The sequence below is a fragment of the Bufo gargarizans genome, chromosome 3 (assembly GCF_014858855.1).
Source record: "Bufo gargarizans isolate SCDJY-AF-19 chromosome 3, ASM1485885v1, whole genome shotgun sequence".
NCBI classification, from domain to species: Eukaryota; Metazoa; Chordata; class Amphibia; order Anura; family Bufonidae; genus Bufo; species Bufo gargarizans.
In genome coordinates, this window is record NC_058082.1 from 393,912,144 (window position 1) to 393,933,446 (window position 21,303).

Here is a 21,303-nt window from a genome sequence, read left to right on the forward strand (position 1 = left end):
GATTTTTTGTATCAGGACAAGTTGATTGTCATGAGGGACAAGTAGATCCAACTCTCGCTTTAGTGCTTCGACAAGTAGTTTAAAAAAAAAAAAAATCCACACCCCTGTGCCATGTTGGAAATCAACTAACTCTTCAGGATGATACCTTCTGTTGCTTAACACAGATTATATGGCTGTATATAAGATGCTAAATATTTGTCAGTATACTTTATGCAACAGTTGGCAATGCCTTTAATTATTCTAGCGATGTCCTCATACTCTTGGCGATGTACTAAATATGACACATTTGTAAGCATTTGATACAAGTCAGTGACCGTACTGGTCCAGAGTAAAGCTCAGTTCACAACACATCTAGGTGCTACGTTTGGTATATACACCAGGGAAAATCTCCCAAATATAAAGCACCAATATATGCCATTGTATACCATACAAAGCAATATATTATACACAGACCCACCCCAAAAAACGTATAAATGGCAACATATACTTCATGACAATCTTAGCATCCATCAGATGCATATGGCTTTACAGATAGGTTAAGCATATGCATCAACAATGTGGTGTGAACAGAGACTTTGCAATTTTACAGATAAAAAAAACAGACAAAAAAAAACATCACACTGGCTGTGATCACTGGCAATTAAATAAAATAAAAACAGCAATTTAAGACAAGACTACATCAAATGATGATGATTTCCCCTGTAATGGCTTCTTAAAATCAGACATACTACTGACATCTTTGATACAATTTTTTTTACAGGTTCATCACTTTATAATAAAGCATATTTAAAGCTGCAGCCCCACTCAGAACAGAAAAGGTATACAAAGTTGTCCTTGGATCCATCAAGCACAGGGAAGTTGAAGAGACTTCTCCATCCTTAATTTGAACACTAGAAATATTCTCAATCATTTCTATTTTTTTTTTAAACTACCTGGGTCAGTATTCCAAGGGGGCCTGCACCTTTAATATCCATTTAATGCACTAATCTAAACCCTTCACTGCACAAGTGCAGCATCCATGGAAGGCGTTAGCATGCTCTCATGCATATTGTGCAGACACCAGGACCCCTCATGCAGACAATCAGCTGAAAAATCAAAGCAGCACAGAAAGAGGGGAAAAAGCACACATTATAGCCCCTTTAAAGCACAAGTCCAGGGCTCCTGTAAATAGGCGTGTTAATATTGAAAAATGCATTAGTTGTTGATATTGGTACACCTTTTTTCCAGACTACCCATAGGTCATCAACTAAGTGTATGCACATTAAATAAATCATATAATTCGGTAAGCCTTTAGGTCATGGGTCAGCAACCTTCAGTATCCCAGCTGTTGTGAAACTACAACTCTTCAGAGAGACCCAGCGTTATAAGTCAATTGCTGGCGCTCCTGGATTTTTGACTGTTTAGATGCCTTGATCACGGCATCCAAAGGCTGTAATGACTGAGATCAGCATTATTGCCAGTCGCAGTCATTAGCTGCGGCCCGCCAGCCATGGCGCCAGCTGCACGTGTGAGCAGGTGCCATGTTTACTCATCGCTCCAGCACCGTACATGTATGGTGCTGGTAGCGAAAGGGTTGAAGGGAATGTCTCACCTCAGCAAATAGCATCATGTAGACAAAGTTAATACAGGATGCTTACTAATGTATTAGGCCCGTACATATTGCCGACTTTGGATGAAGCATCAGAAGTCGTTTTGCATAAAATTTTGTTACAATACTGTATGGAGCAGGAGCTCCGTACTGTATTAGAATGCATTGCCTCCGACGAGCCGAAGTTAATGATTTGCGAAGTCTCGAGAGACTTCGGGTAATAACTTCATAAATTAATTTGTACTGTAAAAAACACTTCCTGAGCTCCTGCTCCATACAGTATTTTCACCCGAAGTCGATTCGCTCATCCCTAGTTACGACCACCCTGCAATCCAGCAGCGGTGACAGTGTTTGCACACTATAGGAAAAAGTGCTGGCCTCTCTGACGCCTGTGATCTCGGGAGCACACATAGGAATGCATGCCTAGTAGCGCTAATCCCAGCCACTTTATACCTGCGTTGCAAAGATGAGCATAACCCCTAGATACGAGCAGTGTATAATGCGATGGAAAAATGAATCAAGCCAGCAAAGGAGGTAATATGGACAATCACAATACATTAGTAAATTCCTTGTATTAACTTTGTCTACATGATAAATTACATTTTCCGGAGTCAGACAACCTATTAAAGTAGACAATGCAATGTAATGGGTTTGGCCATAATAAAGTTTCATGAGTAAAATTTTTAGGTCTGCTATAAATGCAATTAAAAGGGGACTTCTTTTTATTCATTATGAGTGTCGTAAGGCTCTATTCACAACATGTTTGGTCTACACCAGATCCTTATTTTGTTTTTACAGTATTGAAAATCGACTTAGGCTACTTTCACACCTGCGTTAGGTGCTGATCCGTCTGGATCCGCTCAGAACGGATCCGTTTGCTTTATTCTTTTTAAAAAATGCCTAATTCAAAACATTTTAAATTGCACCATATTGTGTCAGTGAAAACGGGTCCGTCCCCATTGACTTACATTGTAAGTCAGGACAGATCCGTTTGGCTCCGCATCGCCAGGTGGACACCAAAACGCTGCAAGCAGAGTTTTGGTGTCCGCATCCAGAGCGGAATGGAGGCGGAACGGAGCCAAACTGATGCATTCTGAACGGATCCTTATCCATTAAGAATGCATAACCATTTGTGAGATCCCTGAAACGGATCTCACAAAAGGAATTCAAAATGCCAGTGTGAAAGTAGCCTTAGCCAAAAGAATGGATACAATGTTTTGTGGTATACTTATTTATATATGATAATATTGTTTAGGCCTCAATTACACAACTTAGATATGGTGTGAACAGAGCCTTAGGCTTGGGCTATACAGCGATCTTGGCTGCGACACCCATCATTTGACCAAGGATCACTGTATTGTAGTGCAGCCATGTAGTTCCAGCCTAAGGGTACCTACACACATTGTAGATTACAGTACTAGCAAAGTGTATGAGATTAGACAAATCTTATGTACACTGCTTTTTTTTCGAAATCCACAGCATGTCATTTGTTTGTGCTGATTCACCCTTTTCAATGCAAGGGTAAGATCTGCATCAGATGCAGGTTTTGGTGCGGAAAAAAATCTTCATGAAGAACTGCACAGATTTTCTGTTTTGAAATCTGCACTTGTTGGCAGGTACCCTAAGGCCTCCTGTGGCCGAACAGCGACTGTGGGGCAGCCGCAGCGGATCGCAGACCCATTCACTTTAATAGGTCCGCGATCCGCCAAAAGATAAAACATGTTCTATCTTTTTGCAGAACTGAAGCACGGACAAAACCCCACGGAAGCACTCTGTAGTGCTTCCGTAGGATTCCATTCTGCATCTCCGGATTTGCGGACCCATTGAAGTGAATGGGTCCGCATCTGTGATGCAGAATGCCTACGGAACGGCGCCCGTGTATTGCGGCTCAGTATATTCGGGGGCTCGGGCCAACTACGGTCGTGTGCAATAGGCTTTATAGTAACACTTTGTATGTTAGATGTTTTATTTTACATACTGTACAGGATACTCTTATCCTTGTCACAAATATCTTTTTTATATGCATTTTTAAAACTGTGAGATATAACTGAATTAGGCCTGGGCTACACTGCGGCTTTTTGTAGCGCGACTGCAGCTGTCATTCAATAGTTAAAATCAGTCAGTCGCACTACTAAATGTAGCCCAGACATTATACTGCAAGTTTCCATTAAAACTAAAAAGTAACAATTGCACAGCCCTTAACATTTAAAGATATGCTACAGGTTTTTTTTTTTATGAAGTATCACTATGGCCCAAGAAAAATGCACAGCTGAGGTAAGTGTCCCTCCTTTAATTCTATACTTCATCAGTTTAAACAAAGCAGTCTGACACCTGCAGGAAAAATGTATTACAATGCAAGAGTTAAAAAATAAATAGGAAAAAGAGGCAAAGTGAGAGAGCAATCCCTATCACATTTCCTTGGTAAAATAACAGTCATCTGGATAGTGATAGCGTTAAGAGACAAACAGAGTAGTGACCAGCAGCCCAAGTGCACAACATGCATTGTAATAGTGTTGAACTCACTGCCCACAGAAGCAGCAGCAGCGGAGGTGGCTGGGGGAGAGGTAGCAGAGGAGAGAGCTACATGTGTTGGGCTAGAGACATGTTTAGCATCGAGGTGCTGGCTAATGGTGGAAGGCTGGCGCCTCAGAGCCCCTTGTAAAGAGGTACCGCCCGTCTGGAATGTATAAACTACGTCCATCTGTAAGGAATCAGAGGGAGACACACCAAAGTCAGAGGAGGAAACAGGCGACAGAAAGAACTAAGGAAGACTGAGACAATACAGCATTCTGTACAAAAAAAAAAAAAGGTAAGTATTGCTAAAATAGAAAATTAAAGAGTAGTTAAATAGAACAGTAGTTTAAGACGTATACAGCAAAAGATAAATACTTCTACACATACATACAGGTTGGTTCAAAGGCCTCAATACATAGGGAAACGCATAAGGAAATGCATTCCTTTATTCGGGCGTTGCTTATTTTTTTCTGGTAAAAACTGAACGGACAGAGGACAGGAAACAATCCAGAAACTTGCTGTTTTACTTTATGGAGACTTATAAATCAACCAGTATTGTATGCTGGTAGTTTATTATAGGGCTTGTCTAGGCTTTTTAATATTGATTACCTATACTCAGGTCATCAATATCACATTGGTGGCGGTCCGGTACGTGTGCACTATATACGCCATTGCCCTGTACAGCTGATTGGTGGGGGTGCCGGGTGTCAGACCCCTGCCGATCTGATATTGATTACCTATCCTGAGGATAGGCCATCAATACTAAAAAGCCCGGACAACCTCTCCTATTAAGTTCTGAGTTACAATAATAAAGGGCAGGGCTTGGGTAATTTCTAATTCCCTGTTGTTGCCGTAGATGAAGTCAATCAACAAACTGCCATCATGTGCGAATTCACAGGGCAAACTATGATGAAATTTGTTAAGCCCCACACGTCATTATTGAACACCCTCAGGGTGCTGCCAACCTTCAGGTTTTTTTTCTGCCCAAATTATATCTTCCCTTAATACTTTCTCTCCTTTTATGATCCACACCTGGTTTTGGCTTCACAAACGGCATCAAAAAGTCTGAACGTATGGCAGCACCCTCACTGCTAAATCATTAATTCTTAAAAAAAATATAAGAAAACTGTTATTGGAGAAGTTTTCCAGCAAGAAATGTTTATGGTACCTCAATTACATTTGGCATTGGTAGGGGGTCTTGGAGAAGAAACAGAAAAACTCTGCTATGAATGACTAGACCTGAACCTCGGTGAAACATATGTATGTGAGGCCTGTCTAAGATATTTTCCCTCAAATAACTGCTTTTGTACAAAACAGCTAGATAATATGACAAGAAACATTAGTACAGTAAGGCCATATGCACTTCTATAGGTATTTACTGTAGATTGAGGAGGAGTGAGGCCTTTATTTTTAACCCAAAAAATTATAGACCTGTATATTGTAAATTTTATAGAGGTTCGCAGAGTATGACATTTATCAACTGGGCATTGTCTAATACCAAATGGGTATTATTATTTCAGAAAACATGCTATTGCATAATGAAAATATATAATCTTCCAATCAAATTTCTGCATGAATTCCTCACAGTTTTTAGGATCTCCATTTGAATTGGTTACTTCCAGTGGGCAAGAATCTGACCATGGGCACGTGGCACACAAGTACCCTGTACTGTAGTCTGTATTACTGTGCTGCACCAGTGAGTCTGTTACACGACCACGATAGATTTCCATCCCATGGAAGAGGGGAAAAAAAGATGTTCCTACAGAATGATTAGAATACTGCAGAGATCTTGAAAGTAATTAGTAACTGATCCAGAAAGTAAAGACGACAATTATCAGGAAATCATGAATAAAGATGAATCTGGATGCGGACCCATTCACTTCAATGGGTCCGCAAATCTGGAGATGCGGAACAGGAAGCACTACGGGGTGCTTCCTGGAGTTCTGTTCCGTGCCTCCGCAACGCAAAAAGATAGAACATGCTCTATCCTTTTGTGGAATGGAGGGATCGCGGACCCATTCAAGTGAATGAGTCCACAATCCCCATGTGCCTGCCCCACGGACGGTGCCCGTACATTGCAGACAGTGTGAACGAGTCCTTAGTCCCATGTTCATATGTGCCCACATTGCTGAGAAAAATGTTTAAATATATGCAAATGAGCCTTTTAATAGCAGGGAAGGTGTTGTCTTTACGCCCAGAGGCTCTGCTCACTCTGCAACCGAGGGCTTGGTCATCTTACAGCCACTCAGGCTAGCCATGAGGTCACCTTACTCCTACTGCCACTTATACACGCGAGTGGTCCTTTGGACCGGTTCGTTTTAGTCTACCACAATTTTGGGGCATCATCCCCCTGCTGTCCTATATACTGATCTGATACAATCTATATGCTGGACCTTTATGTATATATCTTTGAAAGTCTACCACTATCATTTGATGGTGACCTTCACACTCTTTTATACCAATATATACCCACTTTTTCTACTATCCCCTGAGGAACCCAAATGTGAGGGGAAACGCGCCTGGAATGATTAAGGGTATAATAGGGCCCACTAGGGTTAGGTAAGTGGATAAGTACACCCACCATTGGGGTGTATTTTTGAGCTGAAGAATAAGTAGGGACTCTTTAGAGAAATATTAGTATCCCTGACTAGTTGTCCCTTTCCTTGTCTCTATTCCCTATTGGACACAATTTTCTGTATTGTGTTTTGGTCCATTTTTGGACTGGGGGGTTCTCGTGTTTTTTAGATCAGTGCTATTAACCACTTCAGCCCCGCTAGCTGAAACCCCCTTCATGACCAGAGCACTTTTTACACTTCGGCACTACACTACTTTCACCGTTTATCGCTCGGTCATGCAACTTACCACCCAAATGAATTTTACCTCCTTTTCTTCTCACTAATAGAGCTTTCATTTGGTGGTATTTTATTGCTGCTGACATTTTTACTTTTTTTGTTATTAATCGAAATGTAATGATTTTTTTTGCAAAAAAAAGGAGATTTTTGTGAAACTCACCTGTAAAATCTTTTTCTCGTCTTTTCCATTGGGGGACACAGACCATGGGTATAGCTTAGAGGTATTAGTAGGAGGGACACTATGCAAATGAAAGAGCTCCTCCTCCTCGGGCTATACCCCCAGACTCCACCAGGAGGAACTCAGGCGTTGCACAAGCAGTAGGAGAAGGAACAAGAAAAAATCATGGAAACCATCGGACCAAGCCATAAGGTCCAACCAGAAACAGAAAAACTGAACTAAAGACCCCTCCTGCAACAGGAATAATGGGTGGGAGCTGTGTCCCCCAATGGAAAAGACGAGAAAAAGGTTTTACAGGTGAGTTTCACAAAAATCTCCTTTTCTCGTGCTTTTTTCCATTGGGGGACACAGACCATGGGACGTCCAAAAGCAGTCCATGGGGTGGGAAAAAATATCAGCACCGCCAGGAGGAACGCCCCAACGGTCAAACAGGAACCACAGCCTGCAAAACCCTGCGGCCAAAGCCGCATCAGCCGAAGCCAGTGAATGCAACTGACAAAAATTTGCAAAGGTATGCAAGGACGACCAGGTGGCCGCCGTACACAGCTGAGACGCAGAGGCACGACTGCGTCTTGCCCAGGAAGCCCCCTCCGCCCCAATGGAGTGAGCGGCAATTCTAGCCGGGGGAACTCCACCACAAGCGTGACAAGCCGCGGAAATAGCCAAGCAGATCCAGAGCGCCAAGAACGGCGGACGGAAGCAGTAGCCGCGAGACACACCTTCAGGACCCGTACAACATCCAGGGAATGCAGAGTGCGTTCCTTGGGGTTAGCCGGAGAAGGACAAAAGGAAGGCAGGACAAGATCCTCATCAAGGCGGAAGGGAGAGACCACCCTGGGCAAAAAGAAGGGGACTGGACGGAGCACAACTTAATCCTGGAGGAAAACCATTAAGGCTCCTGACAGGAAAGAGCGGCCAGCTTTGACACCAGTCTGACCTAAAAGCTCGTGATGGGACGTGAACTCACCGCCACTGCATAATAGCCCAGAACTTTAATCACTACGCTATGTAGCTGTATCAGAAGCTATGGTCACAAGGAAGTCCAGATGAGAACAGTCAGAGAGACCCTCCTCAAAGGCTCGAAGGGAGCCGACTGCAGAGCGCGCAGAACCAAATTGAGATCCCAAGGAGACAAAGGGGGAACATACGGGGAACCGAATGCGCCACCCCCGAAGAAAGGTCACCACCGGACCCTTAAGAGCAAGGGACCTCTGACGGCCCGCGCCGAAACCTGACCTTACAGGGAACTAAGCGACAGTCCCTGCACAAGCCCAGACTGAAGAAAAGACAGTACCATCAAGATGGAAAACCGAAGGGGAGGGAACCCCGAACCCTCAAAAAAGGATAGGAAGGCCATCCAGGTACGATAGTAAATCCGGGAGGAAGAAGACTTCCCCGGACTGATCATGGTCCTAACCACTGAATCCGAGAACCCCATCTTTATCAGGATGGCGGTTTCAACAGTCACGCCGGTAAACGAAGAGACCGCAAATTCCGGTGGAAGAACGGGCCCTGAGACAGTAAGTCCTGTCCGTCGGGAAGAGGCCATGGGGCGTCCGCCAGCAACCGAGCCACGTCCGAAAAACCACGCGCGGCGAGGCCACTCTGGGGTGATGAGAACGGTCGGAGTCCCTTCCGCCTCGAACTGGCGTAGACCCTTTGGTAGGAGAGGAAAACAGAGGAGGCTGAAGTCCTGCCACGGAGACACCTGCGCATCCATCCGTACGCCTCCGGATCTCGGGCGCGAGCCAGGACCACTGGGATCTTGTTGTTGAACCCGGACGCCATTAAGTCCACATCCGGACGGTCCCATCTGTGGCAGATTTCTTCGAACCCTTCTGGATGCAGAGACCACTCGCTTGGATCCACCGTGTTGTGGCTTAGAAAGTCCGCTGTCCAGTTGTCCATTCCTGGAATGCAAACTGCTGACAACACCGGAACGTGAGCCTCCGCCCACGTCAGAATTCACTTCACCTCCTGCATCACCATCCGGCTGCGGGTCCCGTCCTGATGGTCGATATAGACCACGGCCGCGGCATTGCCCGTTTGAACCCGCACTGGGAGGCCCGCAAGGAGAGAGGTCCAATAGGAGAGAGAGAGCGGAAAAAATCGCCCTCAATTCCAGAAAGTTGATTGGAAGGCGAGACTCTGCCGCCGGCCAAATTCCTTGAACCGTGCGAGACTGGAAAACGCCCCCCCAACCCAGGATGCTGGCATCGGTGGCGGCGATCGTCCAGGAGAATGCGAGAAAGGAACTCCCCGACCTCAGGTTCTTTGGGAACAGCCACCAAGGGAGAACTGCCCGAACCCGCTGAAAGGTAAAGGATCTCCTGTTGCGCCAGGCGAGTGTGAAACTGGGCATATGGAAAGGCCTCGAAAGAGGCTACCATAAGACCCAGGACCTGCAAGTATTCCCGAATGGAGAGGCACGGGGAGCGCAGCAGATGCGACACTGCCCCCTGGACCTGGGAGGACTTGAAGGCTGGTAGAATACTTTGGCAGCCGAGGTGTCCAAAATCACCCTCCGGAAGGAGAGCCTCTGGGACGGGAAGAGGCAGGAGTTTGGGAAAGTTACCAGGCAGCCGAACCGTTCCAGGGTCTGAACAGTGATCCGGACGCTGTCCGTGGTCTGCGGTAGAGAGGGGGGCCTCTATCCGGATATCGTCCCGACAGGGCAGCAAAGGAATGCCCCTGGTACGAAGAAGCGCCATGAGCGGTCCAGGACCGTGGCAAGGACCCGCGGGGTGGTCGCCAACCCGAAGGAAGGGCGACAAACTGACAGTGTCGACCCATAATGGCGAAGCGCAGGAATCGATGGTGGGATTCCGCAATCGGGACATGTGATAGGCCTAGGAGCAGCAGGGCGGGCTGACTGGGCCCTCTAGTGCCGGGAAGGCTGGTGCAAAGGAAGGCCTCTTTGCGGGCGACCTGAGACCCCCGGCGGAGGAAGCAGGCGACGGCCTACCAGATGAGAAACGGCAAAAGGCATGCAGAGACGAACTCGTCCAGCTGATCCCCACAAGGCCTGGAAACCCCAAAGGGGAGATTAGCAAGGGAACGCTTGGTGGAGGCGTCAGCAGTCCCACACCTTCAATCAGATCTCTTCGCGCTGAGTGACAGAGATGGCCAACCTGCGGGCAAAGAGGGAAACAATGTCCCTAGAAGCTTCGCAAAGAATGTTAGAAGCCTGAGACATCTGGAGAACCAACTCCAGTGTGTTAGTAGCCGCATCTCGTACCGCCAGTTCCTGGTGGTGGTGTTGTAACCACACCGAGAGAGCACTGGCTACCCCTGCTGAGTGAAAGGTAGGTCACAGGGACGCGCTGCCAGCGAAAAAAGGACCTGGAAGAGAGTCTATGCGTCTGTCTACAGCATCCTGGAAAGAGGAACTGACTAAGACAGGAAGGGCCACATAATTGGCTAATCCGGCCACCGGAGGATCCACCTTAGGGGGAGGAGACACCTCTCCTCGCCGTCAGCAGGGAAAGGAAAGTATATTCATGCGCTGGGTGGTCGAGAACCTTATTAAGACCACCCCAGGCCCTGGACATGACCGCGGAAAAATCCCTCATGGACCGGGAACATGGTAGTCTCCGACTGCCTGGACGGAAAAAGGGGGAACTCCTGACCAGTGGAAGGAGGAGAATCCCCTTGGAGAATAAAGGTGTCTCGGACAGTCACCACTAAGTCAGCCACCCTGGTGGAGAGCTTAGGCGAGGGGTCCCGCTCCATGACCTAATCAGAGCCGAAAATTCTCCTTCAGACTTGCGCTCCCTAAGGGAGGGGAGAGTCGCCCGAACGCGCCTCTAGACGCCCTATAGTCCAAAAAGGACGTGGCTCGTCCGAGCCGGATAATTCTCCTTCGGAGTACTCTCCCTAGGGAGGGGGAAGAGCAGTCCGCAAGCGCCACCGGCGAGGTGAGGGGGGTGGAGAGACAGAGACATCCGAGGTGGGATGCTGCCGCTCACGCTGCCTCTTCGTAGTCAGTCACCCACTGTGGGGACCACTGAGAGAGATGGAGTCGTTAGCGCCACAGGATTAAAGGACATGGTTGCCTTGGTGACTAAGACCAATTTAGCGGCTGCGCTGGACATGGCAGATGCCCAAGCGGGGACCGCAGGCCCCCAGGGACGTGGAGGAGGGGTGGAGGAGGGGGGTAAGGCAGGGATGCAGGTAATACTTATCTGCTCCTGCAGAACTTCTCCCTCGACTCCAGGACCAGCAGGGATGCACCTCATCAGGCTTCTGACTCCTTGTCCAGGAGTGCAGTGTTCTGGTGGAGGGTGGCAGCAGGAGACCCAGTAGCTGGTGGGATACCGGAGCTGCAGGTCGAGCCCGGATCCACTTGTCTTCTTTGGGGGGCAATGGAGGCAGCCAGGCAGCGTCCAAGGACGGCAGCGGGCATTCCACGGGGGACCAGGAAGGCGCCATGCCGACCTGTGTCCCCATCTAGAATAATATAAACAATTTTTGAAGGCTGAAAGGGGCTTTGAACTCAGAAAGCCTGGACATGGGGCAACAGCAGCAGTACCACTGAGCTACCAGCTTGCCTGGCACAAAACGGAGTAGAGTGATGAGGAGCTGCACGGCCATGAGCAAACAGAGTCTCCGGTGTAAGGAGAGTCAGAGCGGCATGCCGAGGCTCCGCCTCCCCTAACGCGTCATTATGGCGCGAAAATAGCGCGCGAAAATAAGCGCGCGCACGAAAAATAAGCGCGAGCGCGAAAATATGGCGCGCGAAAATATGCGCGCGCGCGAAAATAAGCGCACCACGTGGAGGAGCGGCCTGCCGGCGGGCGCTGAGGGAGCGCAGCAGCCAAGGCCCGACGAGAGAAGCGCTGAAGCCCACAGTTTAAGGGGAAGAGATGCCAGTACTCCAGTGCCAAAATGAAGAAAGTGCCCCATCAGGATCCTTCTTCAAGCTCACCCAGGCAGCCACAGACAAATAGACACAGAGGGAGGGGGAGGGATTGTGCAACACTTATCTGCTCAGCATGCTCCCTCGATGTCCAGACCAGCAGGAATGCGCCTCTTCAGACTTCTGACTCCAATCCAGGAGAACAGTGCTCTGGAGGAGGGTAGGCAGCAGGCGTCCCAGCAGCTGGTGGGATGCCGGAGCTAACAGGTCGAGCCCGGATCCACTTATCTTCTTGGGGGGAAATGGAGGCAGCCAGGCAACGTCCCAAAGACGGCGGCGGGCACTCCACGGGGGACCAGGAAGGCGCCATGCCGACCTGTGTCCCCATCTAGAATAAAAATAACAAAAAGGAGTAGAATCAGAGAGTGTCAGACACAGTGTCAGACACTAAGCAAAGACTGAGTTCCTCCTGGTGGAGTCTGGGGGTAAAGCCCGAGGAGGAGGAGCTCTTTCATTTGCATAGTGTCCCTCCTACTAATACCTCTAAGCTATACCCATGGTCTGTGTCCCCCAATGGAAAAAAGCACGAGAAATGACATTTTTCAATTTCAGCTGTAAAATTTTGCAAAAACAACGACATCCATATATAAATTTTTCGCTAAATTTATAGTTCTACATGTCTTTGATAAAAAAAAAATGTTTGGGCAAAAAAAAAAAAAGGGTTTGGGTAAAAGTTATAGCGTTTACAAACTATGGTACAAAAATGTGAATTTCCGCTTTTTGAAGCAGCTCTGACTTTCTGAGCACCTGTCATGTTTCCTGAGGTTCTACAATGCCCAGACAGTAGAAAAACCCCACAGATGACCCCATTTCGGAAAGTAGACACCCTAAGGTATACGCTGATGGGCATAGTGAGTTCATAGAACTTTTTATTTTTTGTCACAAGTTAGCGGAAAATGATGATGATTTTTTATTTTATTTTTTTCTTACAAAGTCTCATATTCCACTAACTTGCGACAAAAAATAAAAAATTCTAGGAACTCGCCATGCCCCTCACGGAATACCTTGGGGTGTCTTCTTTCCAAAATGGGGTCACTTGTGGGGTAGTTATACTGCCCTGGCAATTTAGGGGCCCAAATGTGTGAGAAGAACTTTGCAATCAAAATGTGTAAAAAATGACCGGTGAAATCCGAAAGGTGCACTTTGGAATATGTGCCCCTTTGCCCACCTTGGCTGCAAAAAAGTGTCACACATCTGGTATCATGCGGACGTCTGAATGGAGCCTTACAGGGGGGTTATCAATGACAGGCGGGTGATCACCCATATAGACTCCCTGATCACCCCCCCTGTAAGGCTCCATTCAAACGTCCGTATGATTTTTACGGATCCATGGATAGGATCCGCAAAACACATGCGGACGTCTGAATGGAGCCTTACAGGGGGGTTATCAATGACAGGGGGTGATCAGGGTGATCACCCGCCTGTCACTGATCACCCCCCTGTAAGGCTCCATTCAGACGTCCGCATGTGTTTTGCGGATCCGATCCATGTATCCATGGATCCGTAAACATCATGCGGACGTCTGAATGGAGCCTTACAGGGGGGTGATCAATGACAGGGGGTGATCAGAGAGTGTATATGGGTGATCACCCGCCTGTCATTGATCACCCCCCTGTAAGGCTCCATTCAGACGTCCGCATGTGTTTTGCGGATCCGATCCATGTATCCGTAAAAATCATACGGACGTCTGAATGGAGCCTTACAGGGGGGTGATCAATGACAGGGGGGTGATCAATGACAGGGGGGTGATCAGAGAGTGTATATGGGTGATCACCCGCCTGTCATTGATCACCCCCCTGTAAGGCTCCATTCAGACGTCCGCATGTGTTTTGCGGATCCGATCCATGTATCCATGGATCCGTAAAAATCATATGGACGTCTGAACGGAGCCTGACAGGGGGGTGATCAATGACAGGGGGGTGATCAGGGAGTTTATATGGGGTGATCATGGGTTTATAAGGGGTTAATAAGTGACCGGGGGGGGGGGAGAGGGTGTAGTGTGGTGTTTGGTGCGACTGTACTGAGCTACCTGAGTCCTCTGGTGGTCGATCCTAACAAAAGGGACCACCAGAGGACCAGGTAGCAGGTATATTAGACGCTGTTATCAAAACACCGTCTAATATACCTGTTAAGGGTTAAAAAATTCGGATCTCCAGACTGCCAGCGAGCGATCGCCGCTGGCAGGCTGGAGATCCACTCGCTTACCTTCGTTCCTGTGTGCGCGTGTTCACAGGAAATCCCGGCCCTCGCGAGATGGCGCGTATATGCGTCGTCGTGCGCAGGGCTGCCGCCTCCGGACCGCACATCTGCGGTAGGCGGTCCAGAGGCGGTTAAAAGTTACGTTATAAGAATCTTACGTACTCTGTGATACAATACAGAAACACTGATTATACAGAGATCAGCGGTGCTACATCTCTGCCGCTTATCTCTCTTGCCTGCTCTGGCTAATGAAGGAACACTGCAGTTTTAATATGTGAGGGGCATGTGACAACCTGTTATTTTTTGGAGGGATTTTTTTTTAATACTTGTACAAGCACACCGAATATATGTTTGCACTTTTGTCAATGTAAGTTCAGTTTTGCTGTTTACTGTATAATCAGCATGTTGACAAATCTGTCTAACTATTGCACTATATAGGAATGAGGAGGGGATTTATCTGGGTATATTTAGTATTTTGCAGTCTATCACAGTAACCCAGCTTCCCAGAGGATTGAAAGGCAATCTGCCTAGATATAGCCCTGTTTAGGAGTGGTAAGGGGGATTTATCTTGGTATGTTTAGTAGACTTAGGCCTCTTTCACACTTGCGTTGTCCGGATCCGGCGTGTACTCCACTTGCCGGAATTACACGCCGGATCCGGAAAAACGCAAGTGTACTGAAAGCATTTGAAGACGGATCAGTCTTCAAAATGCTTTCAGAGTTACTATGGCACCCAGGACGCTATTAAAGTCCTGGTTGCCATAGTAGGAGCGGGGAGCGGTATACTTACAGTCCGCGCGGCTCCCGGGGCGCTCCAGAATGACGTCAGAGCACCCCATGCGTCATCCATGCGCCTGGGGCGCCCTGACGTCACTCTGGAGCGCACCGGGAGCCGCACGGATGGTAAGTATACTGCTCCCTGCTCCCCACTACACTTTACCATGGCTGCCAGGACTTTAGCGTCCCGGCAGCCATGGTAACCATTGAGAAAAAGCTAAACGTTGCATCCGGAAATGCGCCGAAACGACGTTTAGCTTAAGGCCGGGTCCGGATCAATGCCTTTCAATGGGCATTCATTCCGGATCTGGCCTTGTGGCAAGTCTTCAGGATTTTTGGCCGGAGCAAAAAGCGCAGCATGCTGCGGTATTTTCTCCGGCCAAAAAACGTTCCGTTCCGGAACTAAAGACATCCTGATGCATCCTGAACGGATTTCACTCCATTCAGAATGCATTAGGATAAAACTGATCAGGATTCTTCCGGCATAGAGCCCCGGCGACGGAACTCTATGCCGGAAGAAAAGAACGCAAGTGTGAAAGAGCCCTAAGGGGGTTATTTATGATGCTGAAATACGCCTACATTAGGCGGATTACAGGCAAATATTGCCGCGCAACGGTTAGTTGCTCCGCAATCTGCAACTTCTCACCGCTCAGGCCAGGTTTAAAAAAAAGTGTGAGTGGCAGGTAAGCAGACCCATCACATTTACCATTTTCTACATCCGTTTCAGGCGTAGAAAAAGGTCTAAATGTAAGACAGCTAGGAACCCATCTTACATTTAGAACTGGGGGAGGATCTGTCGAAGTTATGAAGAGGCCGGTGCCAACTTAGGGGTTTATTAAGACCGATGTCTAAAACAATGGCCTAAATAAAAGTGCCCCTTAGTATTTAGTAGTCCCTGTTAGGCTAGTTTCACGCCTCTGATGTGAATTCGGGCAGGATGTTCCGGCAGACAATGTGGGAATCAGCCGGACACAAACCGCAGCCTGCAGCCAGCCATGGGGCCAGCAAACATTCTGTCTATATCTGGCAGTGCCGGATGCAATGAATCCCAGCAGACTGTTCTCTGCTGGAATTCACACCACAGGTGTGAAACTACCCTTACACCTCCACATAATGTGTTGCCCATCTTTCCTGGGACCCTGAATGACAAATCTGTCTAATTATGCTACATTATGGAGGATTTGTCACTGGGATTCTTAGCTATTTCAGGCTCCTGGCTAGCAAATCTAGTACAATATTATGGATTTACGTAAACAGGCTGATCTGGCATTCTGCTGTCTGGCAAAGCTGGGCAATAATCTCTGCGGGACGGTGATGGGGGCATATTCGCTACATAAAATATAACAAGATATCAGGCAGCATTGTGTAATCTATAATATAATACCAAGGCAACAATCTGTTGACACCAATGCAGCTTTACAGTTTTTCCAAGAACCTGGACAGCAAGTTAGTCTATATGAATGGACTAACTAGGCAAATTTGAAATTCAGCAGTCTGGGAAATCACAACCTCTCCAAAAAAATATAAATTGAGGACACACTTGGTACTAGGGCTGGGTCGATTATGACAAAAATGTAAATTGTGAATAATTAAACATGTAACCTCAGTTTTTATTATAGAGCGATTATTTAGAGGTATGGCTTGGGGCATGGCTTAACACTAGGTGTTATACGATACCAATGGTTTGATCATATTTTGAGTTCTGAACTTTTTAAAAACAAAAAAAAGAAGGCGATTTTTATTCTCTATTGGGGATATGTTTTGCAAAAAAATAGAGCATGTCCTATTATTATCCACATTATGGACACGGATAAGACTGTTATATTAGGAGCCATTTTTTTTATTTATTTTTTACATTTGAAACTTTTTATTTTTAGAAAACACTTATTTTTATATTTTTACACTTTGAGCACCAGTGTATTTATCACATGGCAAAGACATTTTATCCAAGCAACTGGAAGGAACCGTTTCATAAAGTATATTGGAAGATTGTGAAAACTTTAATTATACAATAAATAAGCATTATTTATTGAAAGTGTAATTAATATCATTTTTTTCTGTGAAGCTTCTCCAAAAGTCCACCCCCTTATCAAGACCACAATTTTGAGCATATCTTTTGTATACTGGCCATCTTCTTTGATAAGGCTACTTTAAAGAGTAATTTTTTGACATATCTGCAAGTGTAGGTATCAGTGTTGCAGCTATTGCGATGGAGAGAACAGTGCATATGTGGCCATCTTTCCATTTTGAAAGCAGTTGCAAGACGGAGCTCCATTCGAAAGAGAGGTGTGGGTTGTCCAGATGGAAACACCATTTGATGTTATTTGGGATGGTCATGTAAAAGAGGTTTCACTGTGCTTCAACATGAACCTCGTCTTAGAATATCACAAAATAAACTTAAATGGGTCATATAGGATTAAGCAAAAAGGATCGGGAGGAAAGAAAGGAAAGATATTCTGAGTGCATTTTTTTAAACAGCAGAAAATTGAAAAATATTAACGGTTATTCAATAAGTGAGATGAGATTACTAAGACAACAGCAGATTCAAAAGCCAGAAAAGATTCTAAGATGACGGACACTAAGCTGCTTAGTGACCTTATCTCTTTTCAGCAGAACTAGTCTGCAAGGATGATGAAGACTAATGTGGAACTGTAATAACTGTTGGAGAAACTTGGCTTTAATTGCTCCGATAAGATCATTTATGTATTCTATAATAGCAAAAAATTATTCCTATTCACAAATACCTGCTAATTTGAAATTAATAATAACAAAATAATAAATTTCGAATGTACCTAGAAAGGTTTGAATATACAGTGCTGATTAATTTTATAATGAATCTTTATAGAGGTTGGAGCTCCTTTTTTCTCCGATACAGAGCTCCAATTTACCTAAGATTCTCATAATAAATCCATGGCATACCACCAGGGAGGCTTGTATCATTTAAAGTGGTGGTCTCATGAAGACAACTTATCTATATATGAATATGATGGGGGGGGGGGGGGGCCAGAATGGGAAGTCATTGTATGAGAACAGTTCCCATGTTGGTGTAATTAGGCTGCGTTTGTATTACAAGGGAATGCATTCATATGAATGCTTGATATGTAATACTACATTTCACATATAGCATCTGCAGGCTGAATGTTGTAAAAATCATGTTTGCCAGGGGAATTGGATCACAGTTGCGCCTGCAGTTTGGAAAACTTGTCTCAAATGGCTGCTCTAACCTAATAAAAGAACTATTATATTATTAGTCAAATTATTTTTATATCAAAATATTCTTTAAAAAAAGGTGCCAAAATGATTGCTCCTGAATGTGCCACAAATATGTGGTGTGCGCCAAGTGATAATTAAAAAAGGCTGCACGAATGTTGAAAGATATAAAAATGGTCTGGTTGGTTTAATGACAACCCATAATATCATGTTTTTAAAAGGATACTACATAAAAAAAAACATTAATGGTCTATATGTGACAAAATAAAAATGGGTGGATGGTTTTCTGGCTATACTTTTGTTAATTCACAGCATGTGTTCCATTTCGTGTCCTCCTTTGTTTGGACTTTTAGCAGTCAGACCATTCACTCCAACCAGAGAGACAGAGAGAGAAGGGGATACGTGACTTACACCAATTAGTGCAATGCTATTCTGTGGGCATCTTTATCTAGGCCTATCAAGAGCTGTCACTGTCATCCCATTTCTACTAAACTACTATTGTATTAACAGATAAGTATCCTTCTCTCGCACCAAAAGTAAAACAACCAGGGAGTTACCTAGCTATATCTCTGTACTGACTGTAAATGAAGGATAATATTTTATATTTCATTTTCAATTGTATAATACTGCTGAAAAAAGAAAAACAGCCAAAAGTTCTCAAAAACTGGTCTCTGTAAATATTGAGTAAAAAAATGCCTTTCTGGCGAAAGTGTCCCTTTAAAGAGGACCAGCCACCACAAAAAGCAATGTAATTTGAAAACACCATGCTGTAGAGTAGGAGAAACAGAGTGGATTGATATACACTCACCTAAAGAATTATTAGGAACACCATACTAATACGGTGTAGGACCTCCTTTTGCCTTCAGAACTGCCTTAATTCTACGTGGCATTGATTCAACAAGGTGCCGATAGCATTCTTTAGAAATGTTGGCCCATATTGATAGGATAGCATCTTGCAGTTGATGGAGATTTGAGGGATGCACATCCAGGGCACGAAGCTCCCGTTCCACCACATCCCAAAGATGCTCTATTGGGTTGAAATCTGGTGACTGTGGGGGCCATTTTAGTACAGTGAACTCATTGTCATGTTCAAGAAACCAATTTGAAATGATTCGAGCTTTGTGACATAGTGCATTATGCTGCTGGAAGTAGCCAGAGGATGGGTACATGGTGGTCATGAAGGGATGCACATGGTCAGAAACAATGCTCAGATAGCCTGTGGCATTTAAACGATGGCCAATTGGCACTAAGGGGCCTAAAGTGTGCCCAGAAAACATCCCCCACACCATTACACCACCAGCCTGCACAATGGTAACAAGGCATGATGGATACATGTTCTCATTCTGTTTACGCCAAATTCGGACTCTACAGAAATCGAGACTCATCAGACTAGGCAACATTTTTCCAGTCTTCAACAGTCCAATATTGGTGAGCTCGTGCAAATTATAGCCTCTTTTTCCTATTTGTAGTGGAGATGAGTGGTACCCGGTGGGGTCTTCTGCTGTTGTAGCCCATCCGCCTCATGGTTGTGCGTGTTGTGGCTTCACAAATGCTTTGCTGCATACCTCGGTTGTAACGAGTGGTTATTTCAGTCAACATGGCTCTTCTATCAGCTTGAATTAGTCGGCCCATTCTCCTCTGACCTCTAGCATCAACAAGGCATTTTCGCCCACAGGACTGCCGCATACTGGATGTTTTTCCCTTTTCACACCATTCTTTGTAAACCCTAGAAATGGTTGTGCGTGAAAATCCCAGTAACTGAGCAGATTGTGAAATACTCAGACCGGCCCGTCTGGCACCAACAATCATGCCACGCTCAAAATTGCTTAAATCACCTTTCTTTCCCATTCTGACATTCAGTTTGGAGTTCAGGAGATTGTCTTGACCAGGACCACAACCCTACATGCATTGAAGCAACTGCCATTTGATTGGTTGACTAGATAATCGCATTAATGAGAAATAGAACAGGTGTTCCTAATAATTCTTTAGGTGAGTGTATATTTCATGGGAAATGATTTAGTAAAACCTGTATTTTATACATTTATATCTTTGCCTTTTTTCACCTCCTGTGAACAGCAACGGTACAGGAGGAAGGGGTTATCAGTGATTGATAGCACTAAGTGTATAGGTGTGCATACAGAGATAGCAATCAGTCATTGGTAACACCTGCTCTCTGTACCAATAGGTATTCATATAACATGGTGCCTTCAGATTGCATTGTATTGTGGGGTAACAGGTCTTATCTAAATCTGTAAATTCTAAATGCCAGACAATAAAGGAGAAGTGTAGTACAGTGAAGTATTTGGAAATGATTCTTGAAAAAATCTCTCTTAGGCCCCTTCCACACGAGCGTGCATTCAGCGCGGGTGCAATGCGTGATGCGAACGCATTGCGCCTGCAAGGCATCCGGACCCATTCATTTCAATGGGTCTGTGTACATGAGCGTTGGTTTTCACGCATCACTTGTGAGTTGTGGCAAAATCGCAGCATGTTCTATAGTCTGAGATTTTCATGCAAAGCTGGCCCCATAGAAGTGAATGGGGCTGCGTGAAAATCGCATTGCATCTGCAAGCAAGTGCAGATGCGAAGCATTTTTCACAGATGGTTGCTAAGGGATGTTGTTTGTATACCCTTTTTTTATCACACGTGTGCAAAACACATTACATCGCATTGCACCCACGTGATAAAAACTGAACATGATCACATAGAAAACTGAATGAACATTTTTCCGAAATCTCGAATTTTTCACTGAACGCATCCGGACCTAATCCACTCACGCTCGTCTGCAAGGGGCCTTACAGCTTGCATTCAGGGCACTTTGAGGTCTAAATTTAAGTTGGAATTTTCAGTTAGGCTAGGTTCACAGGCTCCAGACACACCACGGCCGAGGTATGCTGGGATGTAGCCGAAACTAAGGCTACTTTCAGACTGGCGTTTCTGGGTCCGCTTGTGAGATCTGTTTCAGGGCTCTCACAAGCGGCCCAAAACGGATCAGTTTAGCCCCAATGCATTCTGAATGGATAAGGATCCGTCAGAACGCATCAGTTTGCCTCCGTTCAGCCTCCATT

The 21,303-nt window shown here is 45.7% G+C and overlaps 1 protein-coding gene across 4 annotated transcripts in view; it reads right to left on the reverse strand.

Annotated features, from left to right (window-relative positions):
• Positions 1–21,303, reverse strand: part of ATP2B4 (ATPase plasma membrane Ca2+ transporting 4) — a 226,751-nt gene that overhangs the window by 15,449 nt on the left and 189,999 nt on the right. For 2 of the 4 annotated variants that reach the window (XM_044288275.1, XM_044288274.1), the window contains one exon: positions 4,112–4,289. The exons of the other annotated variants lie outside the window; for them this stretch is intronic. In XM_044288275.1, coding sequence (XP_044144210.1) covers positions 4,112–4,289 — 178 coding nt within the window. The remainder of the gene's footprint in view (positions 1–4,111; positions 4,290–21,303) is intronic. 4 annotated transcript variants of the gene reach the window in all.